At 45.9% G+C, this 17,551-nt stretch overlaps 2 protein-coding genes across 2 annotated transcripts in view; one reads left to right on the top strand and one right to left on the bottom strand.

The window, feature by feature from the left end:
* LOC147100641 (arf-GAP with coiled-coil, ANK repeat and PH domain-containing protein 3-like) overlaps positions 1-10,995 on the bottom strand; it is a 378,922-nt gene extending 367,927 nt beyond the window's left edge. The window contains exon 1 of the mRNA XM_085967110.1: positions 10,598-10,995. Coding sequence (XP_085823236.1) covers positions 10,598-10,686 — 89 coding nt within the window. The 5' untranslated portion in view covers positions 10,687-10,995. The remainder of the gene's footprint in view (positions 1-10,597) is intronic.
* A 1,481-nt stretch (positions 10,996-12,476) lies between these two features.
* Positions 12,477-17,551, top strand: part of pusl1 (pseudouridine synthase like 1) — a 90,037-nt gene continuing 84,962 nt past the window's right edge. The window contains exons 1-2 of the mRNA XM_085967551.1: positions 12,477-12,671; positions 14,375-14,432. Coding sequence (XP_085823677.1) covers positions 12,616-12,671; positions 14,375-14,432 — 114 coding nt within the window. The 5' untranslated portion in view covers positions 12,477-12,615. The remainder of the gene's footprint in view (positions 12,672-14,374; positions 14,433-17,551) is intronic.

The raw sequence follows: 17,551 nt of genomic DNA, 5'->3' as shown, positions 1-17,551 counted from the left end.
AGAGGCAGGTGGGATATTCCACGTTGGGGGGGGGGGGGGGGGACAGGGGGAGTAGGCAGAGCGCAACCCATTAGGTTATTGTTAAGGGATGCAATCTCAAGTCCTATGGTACCGTTAGCTCAGTGGTAGCACTGTCATTCCTGCAGTGCTGCATCATTGGAGGTGTAGTTTTTTAGATGAGTTATTAAACCATCTGCCCTCTCAAGTGAACATAAAATATTCCATGACACTATGTGAAGAAGAGCTTGGGCGTTTTCCTGGTGTCCTGGCCAACATTTATTGTTCCACCAACTTCACTAAAACAAACTATCTGGTCATTTCTCTGATTGCTGTTTGTAGGAGCTTGACGTGCAACCCTGCCACAAACTGCGTTCCCTAGCCACCGACTCCATCCCTCGTCCTGGCCACTATCTGAGGCTGAACCAGACCATTTGCAACCTTGGCTCCGGGTCCAGCAACAAATCAATTTTAAAATTCTCATCCTTGTTTTCAAATCCCTCCATGGCCTCGCCCCTCCCTATCTCTGTAATCTCCACCACCCCTACAACCCTCCGAGATATCTGCGCTCCTCCAATTCTGCCCTCTTGAGCAACCCCGATTTTAATCACTCCACCATTGGTGGCCATGCCTTCAGCTGCCATTGCCCTAAGCTCTGGAATTCCCTCCCTAAACCTCTCCGCCTCTCTCTCCTCCTTTAAGACACTCCTTAAAACCTAACTCTTCATCTGTCCTAATATCTCCCCATATGGCTCGGTGTCAAATTTTGTTTGAGAATCGCTCCTGTGAAGTGCCTTGGGACATTTAACTACATTAAAGGCGCAACAAAATGCAGTGTTAGAGGAGGAAGAAATATTCCATAAACTACCACAATCTGTATTGTCTTTGCTAGTGCACTTTTCACAGTGAGGGATGCAGATTAAGGGAGAACCATCCAAAGTGAATGCATGCACACTTTCTAACAAGTGACTCCAGATGCCTGTTGTTGGTCACACATAAACATTCTGATCTGTGGATGGTGCTTGCTGCAAGAAAGAGGAAGGCCAAAAAAAGGACACAATAAAGGAACCATTCTACCTTTAAAATAATTCAGAGCGGTGTCTGGTAATACTTAGAATCCAATTTGAGTGTGAAACCCTTTTCCTGTCTCTGTTGAAAGATATGGCATCTTCCTGTTGCCCACTGGGACTCAATGAATATGGTTTTTATTCTAATTACTTGCTTCTTCCAGATTTTCTCCCTTCTCTGCTGAAGGTGCTGGCTCATGCTGGGATAGGGTTCATGTGCGAGACTGGACACCGAGGCCTAAATTTTCCAACTGTAATGAAGTAGAAAGAAAGAAAAGAAAGACTTGCATTTATATAGCCCCTTTCACTGCCTTATGGCGTCCCACAGCACTCTACAGCCAATGAAGTACAGATGGTAATCCATTCATTTTAAATAGGTTACTGTGGCATTACCATCGTAAAACCTCGGTCTGAGTATCAGCAGACCCTTTGGTCAGAAGGGATAGTACAGCAGAGTTTTCACTTGACGTTCATGCAAGGCCGTTTTATTGCTATCGGGGGGTAGGAGCAGGAACATCGTATCATCATGTTGGCTTTGATGCACACTCAGTGATGACCTTTGTCGCAAGTGACCTCATTTGGAGGCCATCACCCGTTGTTAATTCCGGAGATCACATGTCAATGAAAAATGGCCGTTGATGGTCTCAGGTCTTCAACAAATAGACACTAAAGCCACACTTTACACATTAAACAGCTCCTCAAAGGGCAGCCTAGTGTCACTCATCTCCACACTGCAATGCAAAGAGACTGAGTAGCAAATTCAGAGAGATCGCCACTGCCTGTGAAAACAGTCACAAACACAGATGGTCACTGGCGGTGTGCGACCATAGCTGGGGCTGCAGGCTGAAGTAAACTCATGCTCTGCTAGAGGAGCGAGAGCTGCAGGGAGTCATCTCAGAGCTGTACATCTCCTGCTCAGTACTGAATCTTCGATAGACCTTCGAGAGCATGAACATGCTTTGTAACCGATTTCTTTGTAGAACTGTCACAGCATATGTTTTTGACAATCTTTAAATGCATATTCAATAACATTACAGGTGCAATTTTCTCCTGTTCGCACTTGGTGCACCCGCAGTATTGTTTGACTCCATTAAGCGTTAGATTTTGCAGGGAAAGTTATTTGTAACCAAATAAAAGGCCTTTTGGTCTTCTTCACTATCACTTCCAGACTATCCATTGTTATTATATTTTCCAAGTATCATGACAAAAAAGAACCGCTGATATTGATTATATTGTGCTCAATCACCACAGCAGGGCAGTACATCATGGCAATGATTTTGTACATTGTTGGTTCTGAAGAATCGAAGGACTCCATTTGGAAGCCAAACAATTGAATAAGTGGAGTCGCCTGGAGTTTCCTCCGTGGGCACAACGCGGGACTTCGACCCCAAAGTGCGTCCTATGTCGTGTCCACCTTGCCAATGTCAAGTTGGTGAAATCCTACCAACCATGGCCTCCTGATTGGACTTACCCTCCCTGGGTTTGCCAGGATAGCAACTGAACTAGGACACGTTTTCACTTGGATTCAGTATCCAGCATCCCCCAGTGCTGCAGTGAAAGCCATGAGGCTATGGGAAGATGTGCCTTGTTCCAGTGACAAGGATCTGAATGTGCCACAGATGGTGGGGCTGACCAGCGACCTCGTGATTATTTTTTTACCTATTTAAATAATTCCACACGGGGCTCTGTTTTTTTCAAATGTTATTGAAGGTCTGTAGGCTTATCCAAGGCCTGGAGTATTCCTTTTAACAGGACTTCTGATGCTCTGGTACTAGAATCACAGCATTCCCCTGATTCCACTTACCACCGGGGAGCTCTATGAGTAACTTGCAGATCCTCCTGTGCATTGATTTTGTTCCGACTCCGCAGAATGATTGCACGCTAGCAATTATCAGGACGACATCTACTCAAATAAAGCAGCTTTTAACCATAGTTTAATTCCAGCACTTTGACTGTTCAAGGTAAGTGTAAGTGTAAGTGCTTGAAACTGCATGCAATGCTCGCTCGTAAAATAAAGTTCTTAAGCATGGAGTGGATGTGGACGAGTGAAGCATGCGAAGGGGATGGCTTGTTGGTGGCCTCATAATTGGTGCGTCACTGAGGTTTGTGGGTCAGGGAGACAGACCTGTTTACACAACAAGTGTGGATCTTTTCCAGTCTGCATTTGCTCTGCTTTAAGCTGTGTAAATGGCAGCCAAGGTACCCAAAAACAAACGACTGCTTGGGACACATATGGGGCAATCACATCTCATTCCTGATACTTAATGCATTATGGGCACTTAGTATGGGATTATCTGTATTTGGCAAACAAAAGATTAATGCGAATAGGTCTGGGTGGTGACGAATTTCAGTGGGAAAGTTGACAGCAGTATGAAACATTTTTTCCCATTTAATGCTTCTACTAACTTTTCTATTAACATTAGCAACCATAAGGTATCAGCCGTGGCTCAGTGGCAGCATGAACGCCTCTCGGGAAGGTTGTGGGTTCAAGTCCCACTCCAGGGACTCGAGCACAAAATCTTGGCTGGCATTCCAGTGCAGTACTGAGGGAGTGCTGCACTGTCGGAGGTGCCATCTTTCGGTTAAGACGTTAAGCAGAGGTCCTGTCTGCCCTCTCAGGTGGACGTGAAAGATCCCATGGCACTATTTTCTTGGTGTCCTGGCCAATATTCATCCCTCAACCAACACCACTAAAAAACAGATTATCTGGTCGTTATCACGTTACTGTTTGTGGGAGCTTGCTGTGCGCAAATTGGCTGCCGCATTACAACAGTGACTACACTCCAAAAGTACTTCATTGGCCGTAAAGCGTTTTGGAACATCCTGAGGTCATGAAAGACGTTATAGAAATGCAAGTCTTTATATCTTTTAAAAGAAAATACACCCAAACTGAAATTTTGTTTGGAAAATTTGCATTCTATCAATACAAGACTGAGGGTGGGAACAATTTGAGGTGACGAATTAAGAATATCACACAAGAAACCTATAGGCACATAACATATTGGCTTCTATGGTGTATTAGTACTAATAAGCCTAGTGACCACACTGGTTACTGCAGAATCATAGTAACCCTCTCCATGGAAACATTTTCTCAATAAACCTTACAACAAAAAATCACAGAGACCAATTTTCTAATCACAGTTCTGGGTGACATATGCTATATTAAAGGGTGTAGGTAGCACACAGGGGCCTTGTCAGAACAGGCAGGTCCAGGAATTTTACCTGCCAGATTCCTCTCAAAGACCATGTTGGAAATCGATGCAAGTGTTGCTGCAGGGTTATTTTTAAATTAAACTTTAAAAAGTGATCACGTTATCTTAGAGAAGACTACCAGACAACAATACCCCCTTAACATTACATCTACTTTAGCCTTGCTGTATCTGAAACTAAGAAAGGTGGGAGGAGGCTAAATGAGATACTGTAACTCTTTACAAAAATGTATCCAAGTGTAATTTTGCATAATTTATCCTTTGAGACTGGTTGCTGAACTGGCTTCTTCACTGTTGTTAAGCTACTCATGTCTTCAGGGCTGCCTTTTTGGATCTGCTTGGCTGATGCACCTAAGTTACATAAAAGTACAAATGGGACAAAACATTTAAGTGCCAGAAACCTCGTTATATTATTGAAAAAGACTGTAAATGTTCCACTTGATCAAGATGGAAGCCATCAACGTTTCACTGTGAATGTAAATTGAAGACTCTCAAGTTCAAACAAATGTTACATCCACTATTCAAATAAATTTAATTCCATGTAGGCGGGATCTTACAAATAACACGCACGCACACGACATCCGACATCATTATCAACAGTTAGTCTGGGTAACTTGTCAGAAGACTTAAAACTCATGACAAACACACCAGGCCTATGTGGTGATGCGGCAGCACATGACAAGCATCAGCTTGGTAGCTAAAGCAGTTCCTGAGTGTAGGAATGTCCAGTATTTTTAATTAGTTTAAAATCTGTGACAACCCTGACATAATAAAACTCACTACACACTTGGTTTGAGTATAAAGCAAGGCTTTAATCAACTTGTTTCAGAACATGGAGGTCTAGTTGTACTTCACTAGTTCCTTGTCTTACAAAATGTCCCTGGCAAGCTGGGCCCACGCCCGAGTATTTATACTCCTTGGACGGCGCCACCAGCTGGCCGTCCAGCGTTATTTCATGAGTAGTTTCTTGATGATGATGATGGAGATTTATAACAAACCCTATGCGTCCTTCTGTTTTCTTCTCATTATCCGATGGAAGGATGGGCTTCCACCGAGTGGAGGGAAGCTCCCGAACCCGAGATATATATATAGGACCCATCTGAGACAGCATGCCTGCATATCCTTCAGGAAATGAAATACAATGGAGAAGAGGTTGGCAACGGACGTTATTCCATTCAAATTAATTCCCTGTCCCTTCAGGGATTTCCAGCAATAAAAGCTGCATGTGATCATACACACCAGCCCAAGCAAGCTCGGGAGATTCTAAAAAATACGTCAGAATTACATAGAATGTACAGCACAGAAACAGGCCATTCGGCCCAACTGGTCTGTGCTGCTGTTAATGCTCCTTCCTTTATCAAACCCTATCAGTATAACCTTCTATTCCTTTCTCCCTCATGTGTTTATCCAGCATCTCCGTAAATACATCTGGGCTATTCGCCTCAACCACTCCTTGTGGTAGCCAGTTGTACTATTTCACCATCAGCTGTTGAAATAGTACAAGACTCCAAATGGTGTCAGGGAGGGGGATCCAGGATTTGGATAAACAGGCTTTTACAGGATCAGCTCTGGTGAGATGAGATTTTTTTCGCACAAAATACTCCTCAACCTTCTCGTTACGCCTTCTCGATACCGATTTGCCAGTGAGTGGAACAGTCTTTTAGAATTTTGAAAACCTCTATTGATTCCACTCCCCCCTCCCCCCCCAACTTAACCTCCTTGTTACTGTGAAAAAATACCTAATTTTTGAGCCTCTCTTTGCAACCATAACCTCTCATTCTGGTATCACACTAGCGAGTCTTCACTGTACCCTTTCTAGTGTCCTTCCTATTCCTGGGTGCCCAGAACTATATGCAATACTTCAACTGTGGCCTAACTAATTGTCTTGTACAAATTCAACATCACTCCCTTGTGTTTATATTCAATACCCCGATGTACAGAGCCCTGAATTCCATTTGCTTTTTTATGCCCTTTTCTACTGATTCTATCAGTACCCTGAGATCTTGCTGTTCCTCCACTCTTAAGAACCATACAATTAGGTTTTACATCATTACTCCATTCATTGTTCTTTCTCAAAATATACTACTTACATTTCTCTACACTGAGCTGTCATCTGTCTGTTCACAGTTTGCCATATCCACTAATTTAGCATCATCGGCAGAGTGTCAGATCATTCTTCTTGTGCCTCTTTCCAAACCGTTTATACTAGTCGATCCTCTGTGGCATTGCACATGGAGAGTCCAGATCAAAGGTAGAATCATAGAATGATACAGCACAGAAGTAGGCCATTCGGCCCATCATGCCAGATCAAGTAGTTTTCAGACAAAGCAGCAGTTAGAGGGCAGGAGATAACTGGACCAGAGCACGGAGACATAATTCAGTCCTCATCTTAAAGTCATGAGCAGCATAGACAGAGTAGATAGAGGGAAACTGTTCCCATTGGTGGCAGAGTCGAGAACCAGAGGACACAGATGATTGGCAGAAGAGCCAAAGGCAACATGGGGAAAAACTTTTTTACGCAGCGAGTGGTTAGGATCTGGAATGCGCTGCCCGAGAGGGTGGTGGAGGCAGACTCAATCGTGGCTTTCAATTGGATAAGTACCTGAAGGAAAAAAATTTGCCGGGCTACGGGGAAAGGGCGGGGGAGTGGGATGAGCTGAAGTGCTCTTGCAGAGAGCCAGCACGGGCTCGACGGGCCGAATGGCCTCCTCCTGTGCTGTAACCATTCTATGATTCTTACATCCTGCTCTTATTTTCTATTTCCAGTATAGATTCCTATTCTGCACATAATGGAAAGCGCCTATGTAACCTTATCACACTGTAATTACATCGAACCGTGGTGATGCTGCAGCTCGTCAACTGAGGGGAGGGTTTAATTACAGCGTGACAAGTTTCTGTTATAAGTGCGGACATGGGAATCTATAATGGAAAAGGTCAACAGGAAATGCTTGCACACGTAACATTTTAACACATCACATAGATAGAGAGGGGAGCTGGGGGACCAGGAGCCAATGGAGTTGGCCAAGGATTCAGATGATGGCAGCGCGAGACCTTGTAGGGAGAGGGCGCAGATCCCGGAGTTCTGGGTTAGATGACATGAAGCTTGTTGAAGAATAGAAGCAGGGAGTCTTGCAAGGAGAGCATCTGAAATATTGATCCATGCGGCGGATGAAGGAGTGGAGGAGAGCTCCAGTGGCCGAGAGGTGAGATAGGGGCATAAATGCAGGGTGCTCCAGAGGTGGAAGAATGTGCGCTTGGCAATGGAGCAGGTGAGTGTGGTGAATCTCTCTCTGGACAAGCAGTGTGCCGGTGATGTGCATGGCCAAGCTCAGCCTGAGCAAAGAGCCAGGGAGGTTGATGGAATCACATGCTGATGAGAGACAACAGGTTTGTTTCGCTTTTGATAAAATTGGGCTGTAGGAAGTTTTAACTCATCCAGGAGTTGATGTTGGATGGACAGTTGGATGGGAGAGTAGAAGCACCGATTGCTATCAGCAGACGCGTGGGTCCTCTCTTTATGGATGTTGAGGAGGATAGTATTTAGATGATGAATAGGAGAGCAAGGGTTGCACTTTGAGACTCACCAAATTTCCTTCAAGAATCCCTTTTGTCTTTAGTTCTATTCCCTTTTCTTACCAAGCTGAGACAGCAATGCAGAACATGGAAACCGGAGTCCTCTGTACTCTGCTAAATTGCACTGTTATATATTTGTATTGTGACTTTTCCCTCATTAGAATCATTTTGGCAGTCGAACAACAAAAACTTGTATTTATATAGCGCCTTTAACGTAGTAAAACGTCCCAAAGCGCTGCACAGGAGTATTCCAAGAAAAAAAAAATTGACACCGAGCCACATAAGGAGAAATGAGGGCAGGTGACCAAAAGCTTGGTCAAAGAGGTAGGTTTTAAGGAGCGTCTTAAATGAAGAAAGAGAGGTAGTGAGGTGGAGAGATTTGGGCAGGGAATTCCAGAGCTTAGGGCCTAGACAACAGAAGGCACGGCCACCAATGGTTGAGCGATTATAATCAGGGATGCTCAAGAGGGCAGAATTAGAGGAGCGCAGATATCTCGGGGGGGGTTTGGGGCTGGAGGAGATTACAGAGATAGGGAGGGGCGAGGCCATGGAGGGATTTGAAAACAAGGCCACAATACTGAGCAGGAGATTGCTCAGTACTGTGGCCAATACCGAATGGTCAGTGAGTGACCCTGGTCTACTCGGCCTACTGGCCTTTATCTGGATTCCTGGCAATCATTGGACAAGCAGTGAAGACTACAAAATCGGCCTGGTTCTCAAACTGACCCAGGGATCAAACATTATGAACAGCGTCACAATAAATGCTAGTAGGAAGAAGATCGGACACGTCGTCACCTTTACCTTTAAAAAAAAAATCATTCTTGGGATGTGGGCGTCGTTAGCAAGGCCAGCATTTATTGTCCATTCCCTGCTGCCCTTGAGTAGGTGGTGATGAGCCTTCTCCCTGATAGGTGTGGTGAGGGGTGGAGCAGCAAGTTGAAGGGAAAGTATTTCAAGAGGGAACAGAAAACGCTGGAAAAACTCAGCAGGCCAGACAGCATCCATGGAGAGGGAGAGAAACAGAGTCAACGTTTCAGGTCGAAGACCCTTCCTCAGAACTTTTGTTCTTTCATCCCCTCCCCCTTTTCCCAGCCCCTAACTTGCTTTAAAATCTATTCCCTTTCCTGTTTTTTCCCAGTTCTGATGAAGGGTCATCGACCTGAAACGTTGACTCGGTTTCTCTCTCCATGGATGTTGTCTGGCCTGCTGAGTTTTTCCAGCGGTTTCTGTTGTTATTTCGGATTTCCAGCAGCCGCAGTATTTTGCTATCGTATTTCAAGGGGTTATTGTTGCCCTTCGCCAGGCGCGTGGAAGGATTAAGGGCAGCGTTTGTGTACATCATATGTGATGATGTCTCTTGTCTGGTAATGCCACATTTCATTGTTACAAGTGATGTGTGGCTCATTCTGGCCACATAACCGCAATATCCCCTATAAAAGCTGATCGTGCACAGAACCAGTATACATCTAGTCATAAATCCAACACTACTACCACTCCCTAGTTCAACCTCCAGGGACATCCGCATGTCTCTTAAATAAGGCTCACTGCTGTGTACACTGCATCTTGCATACCTGTAATAATGTGTTGTAATGAAGGAATAATTCCAATGATTAAAAAGACTTCAAACCTAGGGAGCATTTCCAAGATTTCAATATAATACAGTCACTGAGGGCATCTCGATCCACAGAACACAGCAGCAATGATGCCCATTATTCCACAGCTGCTTGTATCCACATCTGGCAGCTCTGCGGGCGCAGAGTTAATGACCCTTTCTTTGCCCCCTCTTCCCCCATATTGGATCTCAGACCATTCAAGGTCGCTGCAATTTTTCGTCATCAAGTCAAAAGCACTTCGCCGACAATCAATTGCCAAACGGGCAGAAATCTGATTGCAACAAATGAATTCGGTGGAGCTGCAATCGGAAATGACTGGAAATGATGTGCGGCTGGGATTTGAATATAAAAATGGGAAATGGCGCCTCTCCCCTTCTTGCAGTTACTACACGGCATGAAACTGACAGCAGCAATGCCACAAGTCCAATTACAGCGCGCCTCGCTGTATTTACTGCAAGACTGCTTCCCTCGCCCATTGTATTATTATTAAGGTGGATGTCCTTCGACACCGGCAACCCGTGCCTCACAATTCAACAAAAGAAGCGGCTCGCTATCATTCACCGCCTTGGACAGATTAATTGCTCCTAAAATGCAGACAATTACACGGCGAGTCTTCACAACGGATCACGAGAAATTGCCCGCACACCGCGTTGTCCTATTTTAAAAAGGGACGATTTAAAATGAACAAATGTATTTTTGGCACCCCATCGTAGCAGCCCGTTTGGATCTCATTCCAGATCACGCTTAGCCCCGCCATACCTCTCCTCCGTATCATTACCACCGTCCCCATTTCTGCAAGAGAAGGACCGCCACAAAATAATTATGCAACACTGTGTATTTCCACTCACAAAACTGTGTAAAATTAAATGTCTGGAATGCAAAACAGTTATCCAACGCTCAGCTTCTCATTTCAGCAATGGAACCACAATGCTGGCTCACGTTTTAAGCCTTATACAGTATATATTTATGGCTACCTTTGCAAATGCAACATAATTGCCAGATTTGGACATTTTTAACTGTACTGGTTCCAGCATCGGATATACACACATGTTAAAAGATCCCCAAAGCAGCATCTACTCGTGAATCTATGAATCCAGACAAAAATAGAATCCCTGTCCAATGATTGCACAGCCCTTACCTGAACCGAGGGGAATCTTTCACACACTCTTCAAAATCCACTGTCATTTTGATGATACTTTTCTCTCTAGTTTGGCATTCACCCTTCATTTAGTCTGCTCATCGCCCGATTGGAGAAAATAAACGTGAGGATTGCCTGCGATCGCGTTTGATTTAGTCCAAATTAGTGTGAACAGGATGCCAGACTCTCAGAGCCATTCTCTCGCTCCCTCTGTCTCTCTCCTCGGATACAGAGTATCCGCCAGCCGAACCCACGCCTCTGGGAGCTATCAATCAGACGGGAGTTAACGCCACGCCTCCCCCTCCCCAGGCCGTGTTGCGTTGTGACGAGTAGGAGGCGGCCATCTTTGATAAAGGCACAGGCCGGTGCGGTCACCGAAACTGCCCGGCTATTTATTTAGCCTTCATTCAACAAGTTTCCCCAGTCAGGAAAAGGAGACGGAGAGCGACCAACGGTCAGGATTAAGTGAAATGGAAACCAAGCAGTGGATGGATCTATGAAAGAAAGACCTGCATTTATATAGCGCCTTACATGCCCACCGTGCGCCCCATAGCCAATGAAGAACTTTTTGAAGTGGAGTCACTGTTGTCTTGTAGGAAACACGGCAGCCAATTTGCGCACAGCAAGCTCCCACAAACATCATTGTGATAATGACCAGATAATCTGTTTTAGTGGTGTTGATTGAGGGATAAATATTGACCGGGGAGAACTCCGCTGCTCTTCTTCGAAATAGTGCCATGGGATCTTTTACATCCACCCAAGAGAGCAGATGGTGCCTCGGTTTAACGTCTCATCTGAAAGACGGCACCTCCGACAGTGCAGCACTCCCTCAGTCTTAGGCTTAGGCAGTCCCTCGGATAACTTGCTTCCACATTAAAAATGAGTTCTCAGGTGACTGATGAGTCCAATGCGGGACCTACAGTCTCTGTCACAGGTGGGGCAGACGGTGGTTGAAGGGGCGGGTGGGTGGGGTGCTTGGGTTGACGTGCGCTTGGCTTCCGCTTGCTCCCGGCGAAGAGGCTTGAGGTGTTCGGCGCCTTCCCGGATTCTTCTCCTCCACTTTGTGTGGTCTTGGGCCAGGAATTCCCAGGTGTCAGTGGGGATGTTATACTTTTTCCAAGGAGGCTTCGAGGGTGTCCTTGAAGCGTTTCCTCTGCCCACCTGGGGCTCTCTTGTCGTGCCGGAGCTCCGAGTAGAGCACTTGTTTTGGGAGTCTTGTATCGGGCATGCGGACAATGTGACCCGTCCATCGGAGCTTCGATGCTGGGGATGTTGGCCTGAGCAAGAACACTGACGTTGGTGCGCCTATCCTGCCAATGGATTTGCAGGATCTTGCGGAGGCAGCGTTGGTGATACCTCCCTCAGTACTGCATTGACGTGTCAGCCTAGCTTCATGTGCTCAAGTCTCTGGAGTGGGACTTGAACCCACAACCTTCTGACCCAGAGGTGAGGGCGCTGCCCACTGAAGCAGGGCTGGCACAAGAGGCGGGTGCAGGCTGGAGCCTGAGCCTCCGCCTCTTGGAGTGAGACAGACACGGCACGGCCTGCTTTAATGCTCCTCGCTACTGGGACCCCGCCCCCGAGCATCAGGTCTGAGTGACCCGCCCTTCATAGCGACGTCACGACGCTGACGCACGACCACCTCACCGGGCAACGCTCCCAGCGTCGTTTTTCATTGGCGCGAACCGTGTGACGGCATCAGGCGCACGACGCGGCTGCGGAAGGACCCTGAATACGCCCTATCTCCCGCAGTCGGAGAAGCATCGGGGCCGGACCGACACGGCCTGTGCAAATTTTACTCCATTCCCCGAAAGAACCGCAGCTCTAGCAAACGGCAGAGTTACCGATAAAGCTAGCGTGAAATACCAAAGGCCCGCTTAATTCACGCGGTGCTGCTTTCGGTTGGTCTACTCGAACCTTTTGCTCTCAGGCTGCTGGTGCTTTGCTGGCGGGGCCTGGCAGCGGCTGTCGCTCCCGGGGAGGATTGTGGCGGCAGCGCAGCAGCGGCGGTCCGGCCAATGGCGGTGAAGGCGCGATATTTAATCTATTTCCAGTACTGCGGCTCTAAGTACAGGTGGGTGGGCCGTCCCGTCCCGTCCCCTCCCCTCCCCTCCCGCCTTCAGAGACACAGTCCGTGGGCCCGAAATATCCGTCTTTCGGATGAGACGTTAAACCGAAGCAACGCCCACTCTCTCAGGTGGATGTAAAAGATCCCTTGGCAGAGCAGTGGAGTTCTCCTCTGGTGTCCTGGCCAACAATTATCCCTCAATCAACATCACTAAAAACAGATTATCTGGTCATTATCACATTGCTGTTTGTGGGAGCTTGCTGTGCTCAAATTGGCTGCCACATTTCCGACATTACAACAGTGACTCCACTTCAAGAAGTACTTCATTGGCTGTAATGCGCTTTGGGACGTCTGGTGGTTGTGAAAGGTGCTATATAAATGCAAGTCTTTCTTAATGTAGCTGTCCTGCCTGGTCCGGTCACACACACTGGCCCCGATTGATCCCCGCTCCATGCTGTTCACTCTTATTGTAGTGGTTGACGGCAATTGCCATCACCAATTAAGAGGTAGTATATGCCCCCTTTTCAATAAAAACTGTAACTTAAGTTTCCTTTCATTTTGGTTTAACAAATTAAATCAAAATTCTGTTTTGTGGGGTGATGAAGCACTCTAGTCCCTTCAGTGCCCACCAATCGTGGAAGGCCTCAAGCGTGCCTGTGGACACCGCGTGCTCCATCTCCAGGTACACCCGGGCACGAACGTAGCCGTGGATGAGAGGTAGGCAGTCGGGCCGAACGGCCCCCTCGACCGCTCGTTGCCTGGACCTATTAATGGCCACCTTGGCCAGGCCCAGGAGCAGTCCTACAAAGGAGGTCTCCCCTCCATGCTGTTCGCTGCTCTCAGTGCAGGCAACAATTGGCCCCAGTGTCTCTAGACTAAGGAGGGGCGAATCGCGCAGGCAACTGACCGCCCCTGACGGTTGTCCAATGACTCGTGTTGGGCAGTGCAAATGTCTAGAGCTCAGGACAGGATCAGACCCCTCAATGAACAGCCTGCTATACACATGTGCAAAACTAGTCACTTGCATGAGGTGCCAGAGGGCTTCTGACACTGTCCTTATCATAAGTGAGTGGCTTTGGGAAGGGGGGAGAAATAAATACATTTTAACTTGATTATATGGATCTCAGTTTATGATCAGAAAACTTATTCCACAGTGTTGATTGCTGCAGCGATTAAACTCAGACAGAGCATCCCAGAATGACATTTCAATTCTTAAGCAAGTAGTTTTGACAGTAGTATATTGTGATTTAGCACCTCAGTGTTAGCGGGAATACACAGGCCTGTCAATCAGTTCAAGGAACCCTGAGACTACGACCTTGAAAGATTTACTACGTCCCCTTTAAGTGACAATTGCTAGACCAAACTGTGACCAGAGTGCGTTAATATTTAATTGGTGCAAGACATAAATGTAATTGCAAATAAACATATAATTGCAAATAAACAAATTTATTGGTGCCTTCTCAGTTCTATACATTGTTACCTGCTGCATTCTTATATCCTGTGATTTCCTATGTCATGATAAGTTCCACATTAGATTTGTAGACAAAATCCTTTTTGTTAAACGTCACGAACGGTAGGCTTTCTCTAGATTTATTCTGAAAGCTGCAAGTTCTCAATGGGTTTATGTTCCAATGCAGTTCATTACGTAGCACCTCTGTTAGCTACGTAAGGTGACCACTAATACAAACACTGTATTTCACTCTTTACAGCGGAGTGATGAAAGCTCCTTCACACCAACCTACTCCTGGGGTTCAGAATTACTTGGAGGTAAGTGATAATGTAAAGTTACTATCAGAACCTCTCAAGCAGCGCTTTCCTGCACTAAATTTGGAATGCACTGTATTAACTGATCTCCAAAAATAATATGAATCAGTAAGATACAGGAGTATAACATGGAGTATGCAGGAGTATTTTAACACAGTTATATAGTAACCTAGTAAAGCGGTGTTTTGCCTTTTATGAGGACATAAGAATTAGGAGCAGGAGTAGGCCATACGGCCCCTCGAGCCTGCTCCGCCATTCAATAAGATCATGGCTGATCATCGACCTCAACTCCATATCCCTTGATTCTCCATGAGTCCAACAATCTATCTCAGCCTTGAATCTACTCAAAGACTCAGCGCTCACAGCCCTCTGGGGCAGAGAATTCCAAAGATTCACAACCCTCTGAGTGAAGAAATTCCTCCTCATCTCTGTCTTAAATGGCCGACCCCTTATCCTGAGACTATGCCCCCTAGTTCTAGACACTCCAGCCAGGGGGAAACAACCTCTCAGCATCTACCCTGTCAATCCCCTTCAGAATCTTGTATGTTTCAATGAGATCACCTCTCATTCTTCTAAACTCCAGAGAGTAGAGGCTCAATCTACACAATCTCTCATCATAGGACAGCCCTCTCATCCCAGGAATCAATCTAGTGAACCTTCGTTGCACCGCCTCCAAGGCAAGTATATCCTTCCTTAGATAAGGAGACCAGAACTGTGCACAGTACTCCAGGTGTGGTCTCACCAATGCCCTGTACAATTGTAGCAAGACTTCCTTACTCTTACACTCCAACCCCCTTGCAATAAAGGCCAACATGCCATTTGCCTTCCTTATTGCTTGCTGTACCTGCATGCTAGCTTTCTGTGTTTCTTGCACAAGGACACCCAAATCTCTCTGAACACCAACATTTGAAAGTTTCTCACCATTTAAATAATATTCTGTTTTTCTCCTCTTCCTACCAAAGTGAATAACCTCACATTTCCTGACATATTCCATCTGCTACCTTACTGCCCACTCATTTAGTCTATCTATATCCCTTTGCAGACTCTGTGTTCTCCTCACAGCTTACTGTCCCACCTAGCTTTGTATCGTCAGCAAACTTGGATACATTACACTCGGTCCCTTCATCTGGGTCATTAATATAGATTGTAAATAGCTGAGGCCCCAACACTGATCCTTGCGGCACCCCACTAGTTACAGCCTGCCAACCTGAAAAAGATCCGTTTATCCCTACTCTCTTTTCTGTCCGTTAACCAATCCTCTATCCATGTTGCTATATTACCCACAACCCCATGAGCCCTTATCTTGTGTAATAACCTTTTATGTGGCACCTTATCGAATGCCTTTTGGAAATCCAAATATACTACATCCACTGGTTCCCCTTTATCTACCCTGCTAGTTACATCCTTAAAAAACCTCTAATAAATTTGCCAAACACGATTTCCCTTTCATAAAACCATGTTGACTCTGCCTAATCATGTTATGATTTTCTAAGTGCCCTGATCTTATCGAAACATATAAGATTGTGAGGGGGCTTGATCGGGTGGATGCGGTGAGGATGTTTCCACTGATGGGTGAGACTACAACTAGGGGGCATAATCTTAGAATAAGGGGCTGCCCTTTCAAAACTGAGATGAGGAGAAACTTCTTCACTCAGAGGGTAGTAAATCTATGGAATTTGCTACCTCGGAGAGCTGTGGAAGCTGCAACATTAAATAGATTTAAAACGGAGATAGACAGTTTCCTAGCAGATAAGGGAATTAGGGGTTACGGGGAGCGGGCAGGGAAGTGGACATGAGTCTAGGTTCGGATCAGCCATGATCCTATTGAATGGCGGAGCAGGCCTGAGGGGCCGTATGGCCTACTCCTACTCCTACTTCTTATGTTCTGATGCCACTTCCTTAATAATGGATTCCAGCATTTTCCTGACGACTGATGTCCGGCTCACTGGCCTGTAGTTCCCTGTTTTCTCTCTTCCCTCCTTTCTTGAATAGTTACATTTGCTACCTTCCAATCCGCTGGGACCGTTCTAGAATCTAGGGAATTTTGGAAGATCAAAACCAATGCATCCACTATCTCTGCAGCCACCTCTTTTGGAACCCTAGGATGTAGGCCGTCAGGCCCAGGGGATTTGTCGGCTTTTAGTTCCATTAGTTTCTCTTGTACTTTTTCTCTACTTATATTAATTACGTTAAGTTCCTCACCCTCATTAGACCCTTGTTTCCCCTCCATTTTTAGTGAGAAACGTTAGGGCAGGTTACAGCTTTATATGAGATTGTGGAGCATCGTGAGCCTCGGGAACTCTACTTACACTGTTTTCCTCGATTTCCGTAAGACTTTCAAGCTTAGACTATTTCCTCTAGTTGGGATATCAGTGATGAAGGGTCATCAATTTAAAATTATTACTCAGAGTGAGGAAAGGGGCTAAGAGAACTACGCAGAGGCTTGTTGGAGTATGGGATGCTTTGCTGTAGGGAGTGGTTGAGGCAAAGACCATTGCATCGTTTAAGAGAAAAGTGGATAAATGTTTGAAGCACAGGAATATGAGGAAAGAGCAGGCAGGGCAGGGAGGATTGCCCTGATAAAGAGCTGGCAGAGGCATGATGGGACGAATGGCTGCTTTCTTGCACCTTCATGCAACCCCCATGAAGAAGTTGGAAGCTATGGGTGTACCTGGTCAAGTCTTCAATTGATCCAGGTAAAGTACTCAAGGTATAAGATCAGTGTTAGGATAGATACACGAGTCAGTGAGCCAATCTGTCTCGAAAGAGGAATGAAGCAGAGCAGCCAAGTACTGATAGAAATCGACAAACTGCAACAAATGACGATTACTGTTCAAATGATAGGAAGAAGAGAAAAACAGAATATTTTTTAAATGGTGAGAAACTTTCAAATGTTGGTGTTCAGAGAGATTTGGGTGTCCTTGTGCAAGAAACACAGAAAGCTAGCATGCAGGTACAGCGAGCAATAAGGAAGGCAAATGGCATGTTGGCCTTTATTGCAAGGGGGTTGGAGTATAAGAGTAAGGAAGTCGTGCTACAATTGTACAGGGCCTTGGTGAGACCACACCTGGAAGTACTGTGCACAGTTTTTGTCTCCTTATCTAAGGGAGGATATACTTGCT

This window comes from Somniosus microcephalus, chromosome 25, assembly GCF_052327205.1.
Source record: "Somniosus microcephalus isolate GS21.2 chromosome 25, FLI_Smic_1.0, whole genome shotgun sequence".
NCBI lineage: Eukaryota > Metazoa > Chordata > Chondrichthyes > Squaliformes > Somniosidae > Somniosus > Somniosus microcephalus.
Note: the sequence above shows the minus strand (reverse complement) of the source record. Positions and strands in the feature narration are given on the sequence as shown.